Source organism: Cylas formicarius, unplaced genomic scaffold (genome assembly GCF_029955315.1).
Source record: "Cylas formicarius isolate icCylForm1 unplaced genomic scaffold, icCylForm1.1 PGA_scaffold_7__23_contigs__length_41026272, whole genome shotgun sequence".
Lineage (NCBI taxonomy): Eukaryota > Metazoa > Arthropoda > Insecta > Coleoptera > Brentidae > Cylas > Cylas formicarius.
Genome location: NW_026844352.1, coordinates 36,531,448 through 36,549,196, shown reverse-complemented (window position 1 = coordinate 36,549,196; position 17,749 = coordinate 36,531,448). Strand labels below are relative to the sequence as shown.

General features: G+C 35.8%; 2 protein-coding genes across 2 annotated transcripts; one reads left to right on the top strand and one right to left on the bottom strand.

Moving 5' to 3' along the window:
- Positions 1-4,993: 4,993 nt before the first annotated feature.
- LOC132704987 (N-acetylgalactosaminyltransferase 6-like) lies at positions 4,994-12,871 on the bottom strand. Its single transcript, XM_060675359.1, has 10 exons — positions 12,543-12,871; positions 12,210-12,279; positions 10,882-11,026; positions 10,524-10,690; positions 10,277-10,465; positions 9,175-9,352; positions 8,887-9,115; positions 8,601-8,822; positions 8,292-8,546; positions 4,994-5,627 (listed from the first exon to the last, which is right to left on the bottom strand). The coding sequence occupies exons 1-10, from the start codon at positions 12,684-12,686 to the stop codon at positions 5,457-5,459; spliced, it is 1,770 nt and encodes a 589-aa protein (XP_060531342.1). The 5' UTR covers positions 12,687-12,871; the 3' UTR covers positions 4,994-5,456.
- Positions 12,872-13,345: 474 nt separating this feature from the next.
- LOC132704979 (procathepsin L-like) lies at positions 13,346-15,788 on the top strand. Its single transcript, XM_060675346.1, has 3 exons — positions 13,346-13,473; positions 13,530-13,868; positions 15,196-15,788. Exons 1-3 carry the CDS (start codon positions 13,378-13,380, stop codon positions 15,760-15,762), a joined length of 1,002 nt encoding a protein of 333 aa, XP_060531329.1. The 5' UTR covers positions 13,346-13,377; the 3' UTR covers positions 15,763-15,788.
- The last annotated feature ends 1,961 nt before the right edge of the window (positions 15,789-17,749 follow it).

Here is a 17,749-nt window from a genome sequence, read left to right as displayed (position 1 = left end):
TATCCACTTTGTTGACTGAATAAAATTTTTTCAAATCTACACAAATCAGCCATTGATGTTCCGAGTATTTAATTTTTTCTAAAACTAATTTTACATTGTCATACTCCGCTTTGAGTTTTGTTGAATAGGCAATTTTATTACCATTGTACAGTAAAACGCATTTCAAACTTCTATTAGAAGTGTCAATGAAAAGTCACCACTCAGTAGGTTTGTATGCTGCTAAACCCTAAAAGTAGCTTCGCGATATCATTACAGTACACCAGACCTTCATCTTCACTAAAAAATTGCAATAACTGTTTTTCGCGTGTCCTGTATGTCGTAATTGTCACTTTTGTGGTCAATAAATTTTTTTCTTTCAATCTTGACGCTAATAATTCTGATTTTTGTTTTGATAAATGGAGATCACGTATTAAATCACCGAGTTCATTTTGAGAAAATAACTTGAGCGTAGATAGTAGGCTGTCCCGCTTTCTGTGAATTTGGTAACATTGTTTCTGAGGGCATTCAAATTACTTTTTTTAAATAGGCCGAGGAAGATTTTTACTGTGTAGTATAGGACGTTTTGTAGACTGTAAATCTGGATATCTCCAGGTTTGATTGCGATTGAAACCTCCAGCATCTACAACGCAAAAGTAACCATCATCGAAATGATTTGTAGGCTCCATCCAGATCATCGGAATACCAAAGTCCAACCCAGAACGTTCTCCTTCTTTCCATAACCGTAAAGACCCATGGTTTTTCTAGTTTGTCCATTTTAAAACCGAAATATTCAGTGTAAGCCTCCTTAACAAAGTCTGTAATGTTTCGTAGTTGTTTTTTTGTTAAATAAACACCGCAAATATAACAAAACAAATCAGTACTATATTTACACTTTCTTCTTGACGAACTCATATTTTAAAAGACAAAACAAATATATATTTAAATATATATTCAGTAATTGAGACGAAATATTAACTCATAAGAACTTATTTAGATTCACATGTTGGTACTTCGTATTGTCGAATAGTTGAGATGTCAGCTGTTCAGCGGAGCAAAGGGTGGAGATCGCTAAGAGTAGGGTTCACGTGATGTTTGTATGTGCGAAAAAGTTGTGCAGAAGCCTAATCATGACTGATAAAATCGATTTTTATGAATAAAAAGCTGATTATTGTTCAAATTATAGGATTTGTGAAAATCATAAGCACAGTCAGTGCTTCCATATATATATATATATATATATATATATATATATATATATATATATATATATATATATATATATATATATATATATATATATATATATATATATATATATATATATATATATATATATATATATATATATATATATACATGGTTTTTCACTTAAAACTCCGCACGCCAATAAGTCCAAAACGAAAAGAAATATTTAATTTATGTAAAAAGTAGTCAAAGTGTGGGGTCAAGTAGATATTTCATAAAGTTTAAAAAATTCGACGCCTGCAAAGAGCTGGGCGTCGCGACGCGTCGAAAAATTATTCGATTGCAGAGACTTTGGAAATACGCGCATACAAAAGAACATATTATTTAAAAACTTTTTTGTTATTTACTCAAACTTATTTACTTAACCCGTTTCTAAGTTATACCGATTTAAAGTAAACATTTCTTGATTAATAAAAAATGTGATTAACGCTTATTTTTACAAGTATGCCATGAATGTTAGTTACTATGGCAACCATTGTTATCGCAGTTGTTTTAAGTGCAATTACAAACGTAAGTTGTTATTGCTGTATCAAAAAATTGTCACATTTTGTTCACAAGAAATATCCAAATTTGTTCGGTTTAAAAAAAACTAAGAATTATTATGTGAAAATGGTGCAATTTAGCAATGAGGAAAAAGTAGACATGTTACTGGTGTTTGGAGAATGCAGATGCAATTGTAGAGAAGCAAAAAGAGTTTACGCACGGCGTTATCCGCATAGAAGAGATGCAAAAATCTTTTCAAGTTTATCTAAAAACTTAAGAGAATATGGCAGCTTCATAAAACCTAAAAGAGATAGGAACAGGACGGCTACAAATGATGAAAATACTGCTGCTGTAATTCAGCAGGTTGATAAAAACCCCAAGATATCCCTATCAGAGGTAAAAGAAAATACTGGTGTTACCATAAGTTCTTCGTGGAGAATTCTACATAGAAACTCTTTTCACCCGTACAAAAGTAAACTAGTTCATAAACTAGAACCAGGCGATTATGCTAGAAGAATGTATTTGTCCGATTTGTATAGCCAAGATGCAAATTTTCTCTCGAAAATTTTATGGAGCGACGAAAGTCGATTTCAAAATAATGGAATCGTTAATAGACACAACTGTCGTTTTTGGTCCGAAAGCCATCCTCGTTAACCAACGAATTTTTAGTATCAATGTTTGGTGCGGCATATTAAATGGATTCCTTATCGGACCTTACTTTTACGAAGGAACTTTAAATGCAGATCGCTATTTAAGATTTCTTCAAACTACACTTCCGGAACTATTGGAAGAAGTGCCTCTTGACACTAGAATGAATATGTGGCTACAGCAGGATGGAGCGCCTGCACATAATGCCCAAATAGTAACGAGGTATTTGAACCGAGAATATCCCAATAGATGGTTTGGTACTAATGGACCGGTAAGGTGGCCGGCGAGGTCCCCGGACATTACACCACCAGATTATTTTGTTTGGGGCTACCTAAAAAACGTTATCTATGAAGAACCTATCGAAGATATGGCTGATCTCATTAACAAAATTAGTGCAACGTGTGCCGCTATCACATGAAGGACTCTCCTACAAGTGACCCAAGCTCATCTGTTAAAAGTTTTTGATAGTTGTGTTCGAGCAGATGGACATAATTTTGAACAAAATTTTTGAAATGTCTTATTATGTAGTTAATTGCAATAATAATTTTGGTTATTAACTTGTAGGTATTTTACTGATTTTCATTTATTTATCATGTTATCAGAACTAAATCGATAAAAAATAATAAATAAAATCATACTAAAATAGTTGAAATCTATTGTTTGTAATTGCACTTAAAACAACTGCGATAACAATGGTTGCCATAGTAACTAACATTCATGGCATACTTGTAAAAATAAGCGTTAATCACATTTTTTATTAATCAAGAAATGTTTACTTTAAATCGGTATAACTTAGAAACGGGTAAAGTAAATAAGTTTGAGTAAATAACAAAAAAGTTTTTAAATAATATGTACTTTTGTATGCGCGTATTTCCAAAGTCTCTGCAATCGAATAATTTTTCGATGCGTCGCGACGCCCAGCTCTTTGCAGGGGTCGAATTTTTTAAACTTTAGGAAATATCTACTTGACCCCACACTTTGACTACTTTTTACATAAATTAAATATTTCTTTTCGTTTTGGACTTATTGGCGGAGTTTTAAGTGAAAAACCCTGTATATATATATATATATATATATATATATATATATATATATATATATATATATATATATATATATATATATATATACAAAAAAAAATCTTTATTTGTAGAGCTGTGTAATTATGTAATTTTAGCGGCGGGTGGTTAGTTATGATACTAGATTTTTGCTAAAGGATTACTATTGGGTTGTTCGGAAAGTCATTTCGTTTTTTTTGGGGAACATGAAAGAAAGTTTTCGTATAATGAATAAATATTTTATTAAATTATATATTGGCCATTCTGGTCCAACACCTTTTGCCATCTTTCTGGCAGTAACATAATTCCCCTCTCATAAAAGTTTTGGTCCTTGCTGGAAAAAAACTGGTTCAGGTGGTTTTTGACATTTTCATTTGAGGTAAAGGTTTTGCCATCCAAAAAATTTTGCAGGGACCGGAACAAATAGTAGTCGGAAGGCGCCAGATCTGGAGAATATGGTGGATGTTGCAGTACGTCCCATTCAAGCTGTAAAAGTTTTTGGCGAGTGACCAAATTTGTGTGAGGTCTCGCATTATCCTGGTGGAACACTACACCCTTCCTGTTGATTAATTCGGGCCTCTTCTCTTTAAGTGAATCATTCAATTTGTCCAGCTGATGACCATAGACTTCTGAATTAATGGTTGTATTGTCCGGCAAAAGCTCAAAAAAAAACGATTCCTTTGACATCCCACCAAACGGAGAGCATCACCTTTTTTTGGTGAATGTTGGCTTTTGACACGCTTTGAGCCGGTTCATCTTTTCTGCTCCATGACCTCTTGCGTTTAACATTGTTGTATACAACCCATTTTTCGTCCCCAGTAATAATCCGCTTCAAAAATGGATCATTTTCTTGGCGTTTGAGGAGCGAATCACACACGTCAACGCAACGACACAAATTTCGCTCCGTAAGGACATGGGGCACCCACACATCGAGCTTCGAAGTTAAGCCCATGCCTTTCAAATGAACATAAACAGTCGAATTCGACAAATTTAATCTCTCACCGATCTCTCGTGTGGTTATTCGCCGATTTGCATCAACTAATGCCTTTATCGCATCTTTGTCAGCTTCGACCGGCCTTCCAGACCGTGGTGCATCTTCGACATCAAAATTGCCGGATCGAAATTTTGCAAACCAGTTCTGGCATTGGCGTACTGTTAACACGCCTTCTCCATACACATCGGTCAATTTTTTTCTCGCTTGGACAGCATTTTTACCTTTTCTGAAGTAAAAAAGTAAAATATGACGAAAATGCTGCTTATTGCTCTCCATATTTAAAAGGGCACCAACCAAAAACTACTGCGTAGAATTAATAGAACTTTTTCACACACAAGCCTTGCAATGTCAGCCCTCAAGACATATAATGGTTATGCGGCTTAAGTGTGAAGTTGGTTTCGAAAAACGTAATTAAGTCCTCTGACGGGAAAAAACGTAATGACTTTCCGAACAACCTTATAATTTGCAGATTAATTAGGTTTCAGATTTATATTATTCAAAAATATAATCCCCACTAATAATTCCTGGGGTCTAATTTGATTTAGAGGGACGACGTTTTTTAAATCAAACAAAATTTAAATGGTATCACAGCTTTTTTGCACTTTATTTCCAATGGCATAGTACAAGTTAGTTTCGGGAATGCCTCTCGCTATCACATAAATTTCAATCAATTGGCAAGAATGTGACTAATAATAACAACTAATTAAACGCTCTTGTGCGGATTTTTCAGAAATATTTTCAAGATTTACCCACCAAAATAAATATGCTTAATCACAAAATTTTAAGTACATATAAATTTCCAATAAATAAACTAAAATCTGTGACTAATACTACCATCATTTTTAATTACATACCTTAATGTATAGTATCCCCTATGATATGATTGGAAGTCAATTTTTGTGTATAATATATTTAATACCCTTAAATCACTGAGGCCCTATCAACTTAATTATAAATTACGCAAGACTTCGTTATTGCACAATGGAAGTATTGGTACCAAAAGTAGCACTCGACTTAACGAAATTAGGTCGAAATTATTCTCCCGGCCTTTATTGGATACCGATGTTGTCCCAGTCAGCGAGCATTGTTAAGTTGACGCTCTCGAATCTCCATTTTTGCGTTTTCGAAGAATCGTCGCAGGTGGTCACGTATAGTGCGTTCCGACCGGGGTCGCAGTCCAAGCACCGAGGGTTTCCCCCGTGTAAGAACCACTGCTTTTCCTATGCAACAGAAATTGAAAAAAAAAAAACAAGTAATGCCTACACACCTGCGTAAACATTTATTTGTGTGTGGATGAACAGAATTTAGTTTATATATTCTTCCGACGACCAATCACACAAGGTCTACCGTGATTTTGATGTTTGAAAGCTGTTTGCCTATTTGTGTATTTATCACATCATTTTTTTATAGCGCTTATTTTTAAATAATGTTATTTTATTAATATACATATCTAGGACATGAAAATGTTTGTTCCTTGTTAGGCATGATTTTTAAATGAATTGATTTTTAAGAAATTAAATGTGACTTGGCAACACTGGATAATATTAGATATCTCTGCAAAGCAAAAGCGTTCGCAATACAGCGTTGTAACCTGCTTGCAGTTTGGTTGTTGTAGTCGTCATGCTACTGCGTTTGGGGATTGTTGTCTTTCTCATCCTGTTTGTTCCGTTCCGTTGGCGTTGAAGCATTAAGAAACTGGCAAAATGGTAGGAAGAAATGTTTGAGCTTTGGTGCTCCTATGTTATGGCGAGAGCCTAGGAATCACAGTGGTGATCATTATTTTTGTACGTGTAATGTTCAAGGATTCAACAGAAAAAATAAGAAACAAATTGTGTATCCCAATCTTGACTCTGCTATGCGACCAGACCGCCCCAAAAGAACTAGAAAACGTTGTATCGTCAGAATCGGAGGAATCTAATTCCGGCGCAGATGACAGATTTCACACTTCTTTTGAAAAAAATAAACTACCAAGTTGATGCTTTGCGGTGATATCAAAGTGCTGTAGATGTTCCTAGGACACCAAAGGGATTATACAAAATGTCCATGCTTTATTTGTGAGTGGGATAGTTGGGCAAGAGATAGACGTTGAACTCAAATAGAATGGCCCCCTAGAACACACACCTGGTAGACCAAAAAGGTATTAAGAGATCGCTTAGTTGACTCCAAAAAGGTTTTACTGCCTCCTCTTCATATCGAACTTGGCTTGATGAAGCAGTTTGTTAAAGACAAAAATGGACAGTGTTTAAAATATTTGTGGAAGAAATTTCCAGCCACATCTGATGCCAAGATAAAAGAGGGTATTTTTGTTACACCGCAGATAAGAACATTATACAAAGACAAGAATTTTCAAAACCCAATTCATATAAAGAAGTTCTTTGGGAACTCGAACTCGACGAAAACTATGAAAGTATTCAAAATATATTACAACTCTTTCATGGTTGTTGTAAAAGAGTTTGAAAGTGAATCTCTTTTCACACTTGAACTATTTTCCTAAAAATCTTGGAGCAGTTAGAGGACCACCACCAGGACGTGAAGGAAATTGAACGGCAATGCCAAGGCAGAGGGAGCATAATGATGATGGCGGACTACTGCTAGATATTAAAACGGAATATACTCTTAAAAACACACAGCCGAATGTCCGGACAACGTAGCTTTTTGGCAAAAAGACGAAGATTTCACCGAAAGAGTCTAAAGTTTTTTTTTTTAAACTAGGATTCCACTTTTGAACTGAATAAAAAAAATAAATTATTTTAGAAATATGTTTCTCTGTTTTAATATTTTCCAAGAAAACATTACGTAGAATTTTTTAAATCAGCCACCAAAAATATCTGTCAAAAAGTTTAATTTTGTAATTTTGTATACCGATGTAATTAAAATACAAGTTTTGGCAATCACATAAACAAAATACCTTAAATACACATGAATCATGTCTTACAACAAGAATATTATTTTACGAAGACTAAACAAAACAAAACAAAATCTTTTCTACTGAGTGATACAAATACGAACAAATAACGACATAAGGATATTTAATATTACGAATAATTAATATTTCCCGTAACAGTATTTAGTGACTTTAATGCTGACGTCACGTCTACCGAAGCAAAACTTTTCATTTCCTCGGAGTTAAACTACCAAAAAGTACCGTTAATGGTTTTTATAAATTGGATAGAAGCGAGTATCTTTGTAATTGTCTTTGTTTTCATCCTTAAACAGGCTTCATAATTTTTGTTAACTACACATTGAAAAATATTCTAATAATAATGTCTATATTCCATAAACGCTCTGAGATGTGTATAAATTCTCTATAGAATATTTGCGTTGATATGGCTTTAAATTAATTACCTGTTTCAATTTTTACTCGCAACAATTGTATTTAGTGTCATTAAGTTTTATAATAATTATAATGAATATTTTGAATCCAGCTCAGTTCTAGTATTTAGGAGAAAATTTAAGGTCCATTTATTGGAATTACAAAATTCTCTGTCCTAAACAAATTAGTATTTTATCAATAATGAACTTTTAGACTATTATTATTATTATAGCTTGTCGTTTCATTATTATTGTAATATTTTAAATAAATAAATAAAGATTTTAAGCTAGACTTCGCCGTTTGAGATGTGCAACTATATTAGTTTGTTTTTGTATTAAGTAATGTTGTCTTAAATTCTGTGCAATCATTTAAAATATCTCAACAGAGGCAATTGTTATTATTATTATTATTAATACATCAAATATATTTATTTTTATCGACCGTATATTTCGGATTAAAAAATTCGCTGGCAGTTTTTATCAACCTAGTTTTAATTGATTTTACATTCTTGACTAAAATGAGTTTTTTTTTAGAAATAAATAGAAAATTTTAAGAAATAAACATTACTTACCACGTCGTACTTCCAATACTGATTCCCTTTTTGGCCGTGGCAAGGATACAAGGTGACGTCAGCCTTGTCATTGGGATCGGACACGTCGAAGCAAAGCGTTTTGCCCTTGACCCGGATATCCTTGTGCCACGTAAGAGTGAAATTTTGCTCGGCCCTTTTGCCGCTGCTCCTCGAACACCGAGCCACGCCCACCACCTGGTCCCTCTCCCTGAAGCCCGAGTCGACGCACAAGTCTGGCGCCGCCAAATTCCGGATCTGAAACGATTAGTGTGGGCGGGGCTCCTTGCGATCCGAAAAACAGAATAGTACCTCTCCTACGCCGAAATCGCCGGGTTCTATCGGCGGATACTTTAACGGCAAATCGAACGCAATCGTTTCTATGAACCACTTGAATGGTTTACACTGTAACCGTTGCCTCAGCTCTTTTTGCTTCGTCAAATCTCCAGGATCGATAGCCCTGTAATGGGGACGTCTCATGTACAAGTACTGAGCGTACTCGTCCATCCAAACTTCCGCCACTCTCTTGTAGTTCTGAAATAGATACCCCGCAAATATCCCCCATCCCTGAAACGCGAATTTGAATTATGGTATTTACCCGACCGACGAAATCCCCTTTGCCGGGATTCGGAAACGGGGCGTATTTCCGATAAATATGGCCCACCCTAGAGCAAGGGGCGTCGTACATTTGACCGCCGCACTGCCAAATTTTAAAACTCAACTCGTACTGTTCGCCGCCCCATATGTCAAGGCCTTCGTCGTAGCCGCCGAGTTCCCAGAAAAACCTGCTACTTATCGCGAACAGACCGCCGGCCATTACGGGACTTCTAAATTAATAAACGCAATGGTTTGAATGCGCGGCGTTTTAGCAAGGAAGAAAACTCACTTGAACGGCTCGGCGGGATGTTTGAGGTCCTCCGGTAGAAGAGGAAGCCTTTTGTAGTAAAATTCCCAATCGAACGCGCCTCTCGCGCCCTCGTCTTGAGCCCTATACTCGAACGTTTCATATTGAATGACATCGATAAACGGACAGACGCATACTTTATAATCTTGCGCGATGGGTTCTAAAATATCGATACCGGGGTGTCTGGTAATGTTCTTACATTGGGTGACCTATTCAAGATCTGAAGGCGCAAGTTACGTCTGATAACGTGGACGTGTCCAAATCAAAATGTCTATTTTTGGTCAAAAGAAGCCATAAGAACGAATTCATTGTCCACGTCATAAATTTAATTTCGCCATTATGTAAAAAAAAAATTCTAGAAGTATTAAAATATTAACTCATAAATACTAATCTAAAATATTTACGTGCACCATTTCAAATTGTCAATATAGCCAATATAGTCAATCAGTCGACAGTTGTGGAATGACCCCGAAACTTTTCGCCAACTTTTCGAGTGATAAAAAATAAAATAAAACCAGCCACATTTTCTCATTCCAGCTCTAATGACAAATTATGACGTAGACTGTTCCGTGACAACAATAATTATATTCAGATACCAGAGATTGATGTTGAGTTCTTATAAAAATTAATCAATTTTCCAGAAAAATTACAGCAACGTAACAACTCAGTCAATTGGGTTGTGACGCATGCGCAAAAGATCCATACCTTATCTACGAAAAAAATCATAGCCACTTGTGGCGCACCATGAAAAAAATATTCAGATAGCCCGTTAAATATGTGCATGCGCGGTCATTTGATTTCTTGTTTTCAACCAATAAAACGTAACGACGTTCAACAACCAACATGGCAGCTGACAGTTCGTCAATCGACAGGATTCAATTTAGATGTAGCACATTTACCGTGTATACGTGTACGAGATCCTTGTTTGGAAAGAAAATGGCGCAAAATGCAGGTTAGGGGGTAAAATTTAGAGGCATGAGCTGAAGATCATTCCCATCTCTACGAAAATATCATTGGCGGTAGAAGTTCATCAATTTTTACTGTACTACTGTCACTATGTTATCTAATAGCTATATATACTAACCCAATAAGGGAGGGAGCCAGTTGACATTGCACTCTGTATGGGAGTCTAGGAAGATTAAAACATCCCCTGTTGCGATCCTGGCTCCGGCCAAACGGGCCCTTATTAAACCGCTTCTCTCCGGTAGGTGAAGCGCTTTGACCTTTGTCATGTTGGCTTTTAAGTAATCGTCCAGCGGTTTTCTGCTAAATTCTATAACCCAACTGTTTGGAAACAAAACTAGGCGCAGGGCGACGGTTACATGGTTTACCTTTCGTACTACAGTCGTCGACCAGGATTATTTCCTTTAAGAGGTGCGGTGGAGATCGATTAATAACGCTAGTGGCCGTTCGCAACAAGGTGGTCCAATGTTCATTATGAAAAGGTACAATAACGCTGACCGTGGGTAGATCCTTGAGGTATTTTTTATTGTGACATCTAGGTAATAGAAAAAAATAACGCTAATACACTTGAAATGCTAAAATTAAGGGTACCGCAATAAGAGTCAGGGTAATGCGGTGATACTGTAACCTTTTACGGCCAACACCAAGCTAATTATCTAAATTAGTTATAGCAATACTATTTATTAGTAGAGAAATATTCAATGCTAATACGTTATGAATTCTTACGCTTTATGACGTATGTCTGGAACGGATCTATCTACCGCTATCTTATCGCTAAGGGCGGCGTTGAAACCGTTAACTTTAAATAATTGATCGTAGATGTCATGGTCATCGGATGTCAAATAAGCGGGTTTTCCATGCTCGCCCACCCCTAAAATTTTTTAAATTGTCTAGGTATATAGTATAGTATAGTAATATGTATATGAGCGTGAGTCTTTCATACATTAAAATATCTTAAATAAAAAAAACAATGGAAAATAAAATAGGTACATAAGTCTACAGTATCAAAAAGTTAACCCAAATTACCGAAAATTTAATGCTTGTTGCATTAAATTTCGGTAAAATTAGTAACCGAATTTGTTTCAGAACTCCACAAAGGCATAAATATCTTTTACAAATATGACCCAGTGATAAAGCTTGATAAATTAAATTCATATATAAAAATTGTGTAAGCGAATGCGGTTTCTTAACTGCTACGAATATAAAAAAGAGAGAAGAAACAAATTAATCTGCTCCAAATAATTCTAATTTAACATACATTGCGAGATAGTTTGGTTACACGCGATTTGATGGTTGCAGTTCTTCTAGACAAATAAGAAAGTCTATTATATTGGTTTACATATCTACAATAATTTAATCTAAAAAATAATTTCTCCCCTATGCATGTATCGAGTTAAACAAATGCGAAATCGCAACTTGCAATACAAATTCGTACTCTTTCGAACATTAATATACATAAATATTCAATCATATTTTGCATAGTCGAGCAGCGCAGTAAAACTGCAAAAAATATTCAAAGTCAGCCAGTGAACTAATTTATTCTTTCATGGTCACTTGGCATTTTAAATAAGCTTCAATTAATCCATTTTCTGCAATAAATTACCATTATAAATTGAGAAAAAACTGCAGAGTAGAAAGTAACATACCGCTACCATACATACAAGACCAAAATAATCGACGGTCGGAATATCTCGTGTAAATGCACCCCTCGGATAAAGTTATTGGGCAATAATTTTATTAGGTCCTTCCCCTTTTTCAAAACAATTACAACACAACAATCAAGGTTTCTAGTAAATATGTTCACTTTGTTGAGTTTTCAAAATTTGAATATTGAATGGATAAAAGTCTGTCGCGGGATGACAGAAAGTTACAAAGCTTCTTATACCTAATCCGGATAATAAAAATTAATATAAACATATTGTTAAAAAGCATTTCCTTAAATGTGTTGATTCTGTTTTTTTAATCCCACACAAATTATATTTCCCCCGCGAATAACGAACTTCAACTGTATACTCTTTCTCACGAATTAACAAATCTACAGATTATTATATTACCTGTGCGAGATAGATCTTTTTTGATAGCTTCGTAGTCATGCCAGTCAATTTTTTCGTTGTACACGACAACCTGAAAAAATATTTGCCCTTCACACAATTGACAAAAAAACATACAATAACTAATTTAATTTAATAATAACTTTTGAAAGGAATTTAACACTATACTTAATACATCGTGAAGCAAATTAATCCAAGGTAGATAACTTATCTTACACACGCCGCAACCGCTAATCTTCTTAAAAAAGTTTGCCACGAATCTTACCACTTCACAGAAATATAATCACGGGGTAGTAGTCTGGAAAAGATGAACCTATTTAACGGACATCGACTTACATTATTTGATCGCTTCTTATGGAAACCCTGCAAATTCTGTGGGTGGTTTGAACTCTCAAATATCCGAAAAATGAGAACCGTAAAGACAACGGTGATTGCGGACAGAAGGCAAAACTTTAAAAGAGTTTTTAAATTCCTTTTCATACTGAGTTTTCCAAACGGGGCCACATAACCTCACTTCGGAGCACCGTCACCTATCCAGCACACACGCTCCGCGCACAATGAAATACAGTTGATAAAACGGTTTAAAAAAATTACGAAACATTCGCATTTAGGTGCAGCTGACGATGTACGATAAAATAATTACTCCAATGAAAAATAAACAAGTTTTGAACCAAAACATACAAATTAGTTTGTTGTATGTCAAATAAAAGGTGCCAATAAATTTTATAGCGCAAGGAAGATTTTTTTGACAGATGCCTAGTAGTCTGCCTTTATTGCAAAAGTCCTACCAGAAATACGATCAAACAGATATGATAAAGTTTCGGCTAACTTGTAGCTCTATATTTTTGTGATTTTGATAGGGATAAATGCTAACAAGTATTCCTGCCATCTATTGGGCGGAAGTCCGACCACCGTTTTATGACTCACTGAGATCCACTACAGCAAGTTCGCCTTCTGCTAACTAGATGACGATCCTTGTCTATTTGGAATATTTTAATAATATTTGATTCATGTTTCAGATTAGCGAATTTAAAACAGACGCATTAAGAGATTTCTGTGTCTGAGTGGTCGATGAAAAAATTTCGATCGCATCTAATCTTATCTTAACAAGACGTGAAAAAAATACAATTTTACAATTATTTTATGCATCTGAATTATTTTAAATGCCGAAATGAAACGTCTGGCCATTTGTTACATAATTGTTACAGTTGCATTTGGCGTTAACGTTGTTTTGAGCTCGACTTCGACAAAGTGGTATAACTTCAAGGTATTTTTTGTCTAACCGAAATAAGTAGTGAATGTTTTATCGAAATATTTTTCCAGCTCAAATACGGAAAGCGTTACGCGACGCATCAGGAAGAGCAATATCGGTTTTCTGTCTTTCGTAAAAATCTACAAAAAATCGCCAAACGCAACCGACAATACGAATTGGGCTTGAGCGGCCATAAGCTAGGCGTAAACAAGTTTGCCGATTTGGATCGTTTCGATTTCGGTCCAAAAACTGATACTGCGTATACCCAAATTGCCAATAATACCACCCACAGTATTTTCAAAATACCCTCTTTAGCGGAAATACCAACTGAAATCGACTGGAGAAAACTCGGTGCCGTAACACCCGTGCAAGATCAAGGAAGCTGCAGCTCCTGCTGGAGTTTTGCCATCGTGAGTACCAGGGGTTATACGAGATCGTAGCTTATTGACTATATGATCATATTTATCTAGAAATTGTTTTATTTTACATTTTTTATGTTTATGAGCGGTTGTTCTCTCGCAGTTTTTGATTAAATACTGGAACACCGTGTATTTATTTACTACGATGCTTAAGTCTTCATATATCTTGTATTCAAAAAGTTAATAGTAACTAAAATAGTATGCTCAGTAACAGTAATATTAGTTTATCCCTTTTTTTTGAGAAAGAAAATCCACGGGCTACTATTTACAATTCTTCTGGATTCCTTTGGCGTCGGTGTTGATAAGTCGAACTTACTGACGTTTTAGTTTTCAGAGCTTAACTTAAACTAACATAAATTAAACGTCAGCAAGTTTGACTTATGTCATCTGCTGATGGCGGTAACTTGGTGGCGGAATTTTACGTAAACTGATTTTTTTACTGCTGTTTTCTGCCGATGATGATTAGTTGTAGCTATAACATCGAAAACAAAACTCGTTAATGCTTACTTGTCCGTGGGAAAGAACAAACAATTAGTGACGTTTTTCATTAATGCCCAGTTAGAATTGGGGCCATGAAGTAAGCTTTCCTCCGTTATAAGATTAAACGTCTCTTTTTAAACATATCTGTTGAATATTCCCTACAAGAGAGAGACAGTTCTATACCTGAGAAAAGAGTGATGAACGATTCTGCTATTCAATCCAGTCTACTTTCGTTTTCCAATATTCCTTGAAACTATATTTTTGCACATGCGCGGTAGCTTTACACTGTCGCCATTATGGTCGCGACTGTGGGGTATGTCCGATGTTAGTGAAGTTGGAGCCTTGGGTTTTCGTAACCCTTTGGTACTTTTTTGTGAAACGAAAGATGACTTTAACAAAATTTTCAGAATTTGCTTGGTTTTTAAAATACAGAAATTTGAAGGTTTGGGGCATATCCCTCGTATCTCGGGTATGCTATGAAATGTCGGCGAGATGAAAACCGCATCCGATATAGATTTTTACTCAGAATTCAGTAGCGTAGTCAGTTTTTTTATAAATGGTTTCGTCTTCATGAAAAAAAAAACACGAAAATAAAAATCTTTATCGGACATTTCATAAGATACCTGAGATACGAGGGGTGCTCAAAAACTTAAAATATTCAAAATCATTCTGTATTTTAAAAACTACAAATGTCAGAAAATGTTTGTTAACGTCATCTTTCATTTCACAAAAAGTACCAAAGTTTTGCGGAAACGCAGGGTTCTATCTTGACTAACGACGAACATACCCTTTAAACGATACTTCTAGCTCTAACTTTTATTCGTTATTTCGTGCGTAGACCGGCGCGTTGGAAGCCCAGTACTTCCTCAAACACAACCGGTTGGTACCGCTGAGCAAACAAAACCTCGTCGACTGCGGAAAATTGTACGCTAGAGGTCTAAATGGATGCAACGGCGCTGGTGTTCCAGTACTAAGCTACTATTACATACGAGACTACGGCATCGAGAGTGAAGCTGACTATCCGTACGAGGCAGTAGAACGAGACTGCAGAGCTGATGCCTCCAAAGCGTTGACGCGAGTCAGTGATTATGTAATGATTCCGGCCAATGATGAAGAGGCTATGAAGGCAGCGGTCGGTCTGGTGGGTCCAATTTCCGTTACCATCGACATGCGGGACCTTTATTTGTACCAGGGTGGAATTTTTGAGAGTGACGATTGTTTAAAAGAAGTCGGATCAGGAGATCACGCGATGCTTATCGTAGGATACGGTTCTGACAACGGTGTCGATTACTGGTTAGTTAAGAATTCGTTCGGAGTCGATTTCGGCGAAGAGGGGTACGTCAGGATGCGTCGGGGGATCAATCAGTGCGGGATCGCCACGTACGCCAATTATCCCGTATTGTGATACTTCCTCGCTTCGCAATAAAGCCTAGCGGTTTGTCGAAGTGTTTTTCTTTTTTCCATCCTCGAGACGCGCTGCGAAACAGAAATGCGGGGTGTTTTTTGAGAAATCTCACATAAGGGTGGCGACGTTAGCATTACCGGCATAAAATAGTGTGGTGGATTATTTAAATTTGCCCCCTTAAGAAGACGTATATTTGATATCTCTTGATATCTTAATTTCAAGAACTGTAATTACAAGATGCTGTGCGCTTTTTATTATATAACTTTTGAAGCGCCCTCTATGTATACGTAAGCAAGTTACTCGTCTCAGAAGCCTTGCGGCTTTTATAATGTCACAGAATGTGCTTTTTCTCTTGTCTAGGTAAAATGAAGCAGAAATCTTCTGACAAATAAATAAATCCTATCGAGAACAACGTCGAAATATTTTAAATTTTTTAAAAATTGCAAATACTTAGTAATCTTTTTTTTTTGCTTGTCAATAAATAATCTTTTCACTACAACACTGATGTATAAAGTGACGACCACAAGAACAATTTTCTATAAATGTGTACATGGCATTGTTGGCGACAATTTAATTGGTCTTTCCTGTTACCCTTAAAATTAAAAGGCAAATCTTACTTTCGGTCTTACTAACGGCAAAATTATAGTATGCAAAATGTTTAGCAAACTTTTTAAGTCACCCGTGCCTCAAATGCGGTTTACCTCACTTGTTGCATGATATTGTACTTTTTCTACTCGCTTCTGCAAAATACCTAATTATACAATGATCTAGCATGCGAGAAGCGTCACTATACCACGCGAGTTTCTTGATACATCGATCCGAGCCACTTCGGGAATTTCTGAGATATTACCGCACGGGTTTGTCGACGTTTGTCAATTCTGACGGTCATGTCAGCCAATGTATTCGTGTCGTATTGTAAGAATGTACCCAAAAACTAACGGTCGTAGAAAAAGTATAGTATGCAACACGTTTGATAAACTTTTTAAGTCACTCGTTGATTAAACACTCGCTCCGTTCGGGCCAAATAAACTCCTGAGACTCAAATACCGTTTACCACACTTGTTGCATAATATACTATTACAGAATGGAGTAGAAAAACTACTGTATACGATCATCATGGTTTGATTAACAAATGGTGCCACCGTCAAGTAATTGTTGTTTCAAAATAATAACGTGAGTAACGTGATCTAGAACCATTATTGAAAAAATAGTAGGATACAGTGTGTTCCATTTTTAATATAAAGAAATAAATGAAATATAGAAAAGCTCTTTGCGTAAAAAGCAGGAGATAGGTGTAGGGAGGCTTTGAAGAAAATGAAAACAGCCCACTAAATACGAGATGTTCCATTTAACTTTTAAGGAATTATTTAATAAAATGTGTGCCCAGTTGCCAAAGCCTGAGGCACTCTGTATGTGTTAAATTCAGTATTTGTTGCTTAATTTTCAAAATTTATATGGAGATATGTAAGACATGTGAGGATATACAGACACCGAAAATCAGCAGTCTCTTCTGTATAAATGTAGGCCCATAAATGATCCTTACCTCTTTTATTCCCGATGATTCATGGCAGAACAGAGTCAATGTGGTAGAAGGGTAATTTCAATATAATTTATTAACAGCAAAACTAAAAGATAGATCAGATTTTACAAGTTTACCGACATTTCAAAAAACTTGTAATAATATATGTAAACCGCTCAATTATGTATGCTCTGAAAACATCGAATCCCGCCAACTCGCAACAAACCTAATGAAGCTGATGTTTACACACTCCTGATCAGCCCATAATTGGGTATTTCAGAGTATAGTAACGACTCCCTTTTTTATGAAAACTTTATTTTCAAAAATTGAAAAATATTTCAGGAAAAAATTGTTGCAATATTTACCAAACGCCTCTGACTATCGTGCGCAAACCATCTTTAGGATTCTATCTCCAAGAGGCTCAATTTTTTTTTTATCGAGTGCAGCTGGTACCAAGGTTTGAGTTAA

Excerpts from the sequence above, each read along its gene's own strand:
- LOC132704987 (XM_060675359.1), bottom strand. The coding sequence starts at position 12,686 with ATGAAAAGGAATTTAAAAACTCTTTTAAAGTTTTGCCTTCTGTCCGCA. Across the intron at positions 9,353-10,276 it reads CTGGCTCCCTCCCTTATTGG|AACCCATCGCGCAAGATTAT; the intron begins GTTAGTATATAT and ends TCGATATTTTAG. Across the intron at positions 8,823-8,886 it reads AAGGGGATTTCGTCGGTCGG|AACTACAAGAGAGTGGCGGA; the intron begins GTAAATACCATA and ends TATCTATTTCAG.
- LOC132704979 (XM_060675346.1), top strand. The coding sequence starts at position 13,378 with ATGAAACGTCTGGCCATTTGTTACATAATTGTTACAGTTGCATTTGGC. Across the intron at positions 13,474-13,529 it reads CAAAGTGGTATAACTTCAAG|CTCAAATACGGAAAGCGTTA; the intron begins GTATTTTTTGTC and ends ATATTTTTCCAG. Across the intron at positions 13,869-15,195 it reads CCTGCTGGAGTTTTGCCATC|ACCGGCGCGTTGGAAGCCCA; the intron begins GTGAGTACCAGG and ends TTTCGTGCGTAG.